The following is a 5602-nucleotide window of genomic DNA, read 5'->3' as shown; positions in this document are numbered from 1 at the left end:
GTGTACTCCTGTATGGGTCTGGCAACACTGGCCAAACAAGCGCATGTATTCCTCCTGTAATTATAAACGATGCTGAACAACCAATTAAAGATGTTGAAGTCGAGCCACAACCAGCAAGATCAAGTCGCCATTATGAAAGAAAGCAATCTGAACTAAATGACTGGATGGATGCTACAACTACCATTGACCATGCTCTTCTTGGTAACTGGGCTCCACATTCAAAAAACTGTAAAAACTGCAATGCTGTTTTGAATACAGAGTTTATCAGGTGCCTAGACTGTGGTCCTACTGTTGTGTATTGCCATACATGTATGGCAACTATTCATCAACATAATGTTTTACATTTTCCAGAAGTATGGACGGTAAGTACACAGCACAATAACTGTGTACTGCAGTTTGACTAGACACAATCATTTTGGAGTCCAGAGTTAAATGGTGATGATGATGCTTGCTATGAAATCCTATGTTCCTGGGTTCATTTCCTGCATGGTAAATTTGTTTGCATGATCAAAACAATATCTACATTTTCGGCAAATTTTAAACTTACAGTTAGCTCTGAAAATTTAAACTTACAGAGTTTTCGGCCAATATTTGACGGATGATCGTGCAAATGATATTAGCTAAGTAGTGGACCAAGATTAATCATTGCATTTTTTTAATGGGACAGCTACTGTAGTTATAAAAGAGTGATACAAGTGATACGTAAGCATTATAAATCAAAAGTACCCAGCAATATGAACATTGTATGTCAGAAGCATGATTCTATGCCACCAATGTTCATGTAGCATGCATTTACTTTAAATGTTTAAACAGCTATTACTTTTCTTTTAAAATTTAGTGCAACACATTTCTCCCCTACTCATCAGGGATTAAAGCTGTGAACACTGGTCATTCATCAGAATGTGGCGTTAGTGTTTGGCGAATTGTAAATGCATTTGATGACAAAGGTATGTTATTCTTGTTTATAAAAAAAAGTTACAGATGTCTTACCATTACGACTAGATGATGTATTGCCATAGATGGCAATATACTTACTGTAATAACTACAATTATGATACCATTTAAGTTTATTTTGCAATTAAAAAAAAAACCAACATAATATTCAACCTTACACTGAGGTTTAAGTATTGCAAGTTTTTAAATAGTGACTATTTCTTTAGTTTTCAATATAGTATAAGAATCTAATCTTCATTGTAATTTAAGCAATTTATGGTTTTCTTATTGATTATTTTAATTCTAATAGTATTGCTGCACAATTTTTTACAAATTTCCTATAAACAAGATTTTCTATTGTATTTTTAGGCAGATGTCATCACTTAAACATTAAATTCTGTTCGTGTGAAGAGGAGGTAACAACAATTATCAAACTGAACCTTTGGCCAGCGACAGCAAAATGTGTTAAAGTAGCATTTTCTATTGAATTATTGAAATGGATGGAGGTTCTCCTACTAGAATGTCAAGTTTCTACGAAAGGGTTTTGTGAAGCATTAACCTTGAAGAATGACCTTCAACCATTTGAGGTATGAGACATTTTTAAACAAGACATTGATTAATCAATCGATGAACATCAGAAAAAAAATAATAAAAATTATTATTTTTGGGGGGTATTTAAAGGTGTTTAAATGTTGGAATTTTGTCTTCAAATATATTTCAGTTATAGACATAGATTGTGCTTGGTACTGGTTCTTTAAAAAAAAGTGCATTTGGCCATGTTTCCGTTACCTACTTGTCATTTTTTCAAATAATTACTCTGATAATTTATCTTAAAATTCCCTCCAAATATTTTAACCTGTCAGTGCAAAATTAAGGACAACAATATAATGCATTTTGTTGACCTAGTAGGTGACCTTTTTTACACAAAATGTCTCTACGCCTATAACTCAACAGTTTACAGTATTTTTTAGAATTTCACCCATCCCCCCAAAAAAATGCCTCAGGGACATTTTTTAATGCCTCCAAATGCCAATTCAAACTTTTCCAGCCCTGATGATATTAGTATATTTAAAGTTGTGTTTTATATTGTTTATAAAAGTGTTAGTAGTTTTCACTGTTGGTTTTTAATGAATAAAATTTTGAAAATAAAACAGGTAAAAGAAACAGGTCCTACGCTAACTGAATTTTTTCTTTTAAACTTCTGGAAAATGTATACATCAATGCTTGCTTTATATCACAAACACCTGTTATTATTTTTGCTGTTAGCTTTGATGATTGTTTATAATGTCACTGACACTCAACAAACACTGGTTATTGCAGTGAAAATATGAAAATATTATGGTTGCAAAATAACTGTGCAATTAAAACTTTTATTTAACTCTCAGGTCAATCAGTTGAAAGAGCTTATCAGAAAAGAAACCGTTTTTGAATTTCGCCATTCCTATTATAAGATGAGGAATATTTCTGATGATGGTACAGTGTGTCCTGCTTGTCCTAAGGTAAATGTCATTTAATTTTCTAATAATAGGTATGGTATACCGTAATGATTGGCACAATTACTCAATAAAATTACATTTACTTTATCATGACACCGTAAAAATATAAATTATAAATGCCAATCTTCAACATTTGCTGCATATTGCTCATGATTATTCCGCAATGTGTCTTCTGTTCTGAGAGGTTTAACATTACAGTTTGATAACATTAGGCTGCATGTCCTTTTGGTGACAGTGTGACCACTTTTATAAATAATTTGCAAAAACAATGCTAAATCATCATCATTTATTTATATCAGCATTTTCTCTATCACAAAGGGTTACTGACCATGGTGACACTCCCATGTTCCACTTCTTCAGTTGATTGTGTTCCAAAAGATAACAAAACCTATAAACCTTCTTGAAATCCTCCATCACTCAATTTAATAGTCTCTCTGCATTTCTTGCACTCAAAACTCTGGGCCTTTCAAAATAAAAATAAAAATAACCTTATATTATTACTAAATGTAAATGCAATAATTACATCATTTAAATCTTATAAAATATAATTCTTTCTTACGATTTTAGGATGGGGGTACCAAATTTGTATCTTTAGATGCAAATTTTGGATTAGTCAGAAAAAAAAATTCTGGTCATAGTTTAGAGCCTCCAAAACATGAAAATAGGTATTTTGTGGCAGATGGTAAAGTACAGGAATTTGTTGGACATTACAATGACTGCTCAAGTTCAAAGGTATGCATATATGTTTTATATTACTAACAGTCATATTATTGTTTAAAATCATATATTGTGCCTCCTTCAATATTTATTTATTTGCTACATTTCAAAGAAGACTGTAATTATTGTTTCAAAGGAAATAAATATTATTTTTGAATTGAATTAAATAGACTTGTACCTTATTGCTTTATTTTCTTGGGTTTTTTTTAACATTTTCATCTATTAAAGCTTATTTTATAAATTTTAATCATATCAAGTTATTTTATTTTATGTTCATCTGACCCATATCACTTTTATTGTTTTCAGAACTTAACTTACCTTCATCCACACACATTTTGTGTTTCCTTGTTATGACTTATAATTATGAAATAGAATATTAATATTTCACATGATTTTCTATTAAAGCAAGTAGTATTTCTTTCTTAAATATATTATTCATTATATATTTTTCTTTAATTTTTAACTTATATTAATTATGTAAATGTAATTTGAATATTATTGTTTGTATGTGTGGAAAAAGGCCTAATAAAGAAAAGATAGAAAGAAAGAAAGTATCCTAATTTGTGAATGTTTTACTCTTACAGTTATGCATGATTCTCTTATAAATAAATAAATAAATGGATTAAATATTAAGCCTCAAAATGAGAATGAGGGAGTTGAGTTGTTTCTATTTTATAGGAAAATGTAAATGTATACATAAAGTAGATTTACTGTAAAAATAATAATTAATATTTCATTTTCAGGAGTGCCATCGCTTTAAAGCTGGAGATAAAGTACGATCTAAATCTTGTTCAGACAAAATGGACATTACAGGTGTGTTCGGCTGTGTATGCAGGCACGAATTTCCAATAAAGTTCATGAATTTGCAGCATGGAGAGAGGTAATTGTTTTGTTTTTTGGTTTTTTTTCTGAATGATCTGTAGAATGGATTGAAATTCCAAGCTCTATTATAATATTAAATTCAATCATGCTGCATTTTTGGCCGTTAACAGAACTGGTCCATGGACCCGGCTTTTGGAAAAAACCTGGGTTATAAATCCTGCTGGTTTGTTGAATAGCGATGGGTTCTTAAATTATTTATTGCCACTGAAGCCCATGAGATGAAGTGAGTGATTGTAATGGGTTTCTTGTTTACATTCCAATGGCTATATGTTGCTGGCCAGGACTCTCTTGTTAACTCGCAATGGACATTCTTAAAACCAATTAAAGTTAAGTTTATAAAGCTGCTAACAGCTCCCCCTGGACCATTTGACAGCTCACTCTCAACTATCAGACAGCTCACTATGGACCATTTTTGCTAACGGTGATTTTGCCTCATGATGAACATTCTTTTATTCAGCAAAAACCTTGAACCTTAGTTACAATGGTTAAAACCAACATTACAAACATGCAATAAGTAGACACCATACTGTAAAATGTATGTGACAAGAAACTGTTGTGTTGCCTTGCCATATATAGTAGTGATTTGCCTTCATATAATACTGATGTGATGTCATCAGTATTTGGGCATGTCAAAAAAAATTTGCAGTCTTCACAGTCAATCAGTTTCAAGTCGTGTATGGGTTTAACTCATATCTATTTAAGCAATTGTTTCGTTTAAATGAATGGTATAAGTTTAATAAAATGTGCCTAATTTTTTACCATTTATATTATAATTTTTTACCTATTATATAAAAATTATATAATTTATGTAAGAGGAAGAGAGGAATGTAAACATCTGTTCTGCATGTTCCCTATCGGGGTATACAGTAGTTTAAGCATTTATTAGCCTCTCAATATTTGATTTATTCCAACATTTATAATAATTAGTAGCATTCAGTTTGATAGAATTGGTTCCTTAATACTTGTTATTTAATTTTTTCTTGAGGTTGGCATACCCGGTATTTCTTCTACATAATTTGTTAAGCTCTGCAGCTACGGACCAACACCTAAATATTACGTATGATATTGCATGTGTCCTATTCTCACACTTAAAGGTTAGGCATTCTTTATTTTTCTATTAAGATGTTTTGTAAAGTGGAAATGTAGATTATGAGTCCTACATGGTACTTATAAGCAATCACACATTTATATATTTTATAGCATGTACACCTATAGTTTAAACAAAAACTGGTTTGGTTTAGACTTGCAGTGAACAAACAAGTATGAAACTTTAGTATTGATATCTCATAACTCACAATTAAGAAGTTTTAAATGAGTCTTTTCCTTACTATAAAGCTTATATTGATTCCAAACTAAGAACTCTCATTAGGCTAAATCCTAATTATTGTAATTATGGTTAGACACACTGTTTATCCTTTATACACTTATATACTTTGTTTATTAATTACTTGTTTAGAAGGAAAATTAAGATGATATGCTAACTCGATTAACTATGACTATTCCTATATTTCACTGCTACGGCCACAAAGCCTCGTGCCAGGTAAAAAAAGAAGTTATATTGCACTATACTGTGG

General features: G+C 30.9%; 1 protein-coding gene across 1 annotated transcript in view; it reads left to right on the top strand.

Annotated features, from left to right (window-relative positions):
- Positions 1-5496, top strand: part of LOC117113944 — a gene marked incomplete in the record, with an annotated part of 7017 nt that extends 1521 nt beyond the window's left edge. The window contains 8 exon segments of the mRNA XM_033257454.1: positions 1-362; positions 839-947; positions 1303-1520; positions 2319-2432; positions 2997-3161; positions 3890-4026; positions 5014-5122; positions 5485-5496. Of these exon segments, the coding sequence (XP_033113345.1) occupies positions 1-362; positions 839-947; positions 1303-1520; positions 2319-2432; positions 2997-3161; positions 3890-4026; positions 5014-5122; positions 5485-5496 (1226 nt within the window).
- Between the last annotated feature and the right edge of the window lie 106 nt (positions 5497-5602).

This window comes from Anneissia japonica, unplaced genomic scaffold (assembly GCF_011630105.1).
Source record: "Anneissia japonica isolate Jap-2015-1 unplaced genomic scaffold, ASM1163010v1 scaffold287757_len172727_cov147, whole genome shotgun sequence".
NCBI lineage: Eukaryota > Metazoa > Echinodermata > Crinoidea > Comatulida > Comatulidae > Anneissia > Anneissia japonica.
Note: the sequence above shows the minus strand (reverse complement) of the source record. Positions and strands in the feature narration are given on the sequence as shown.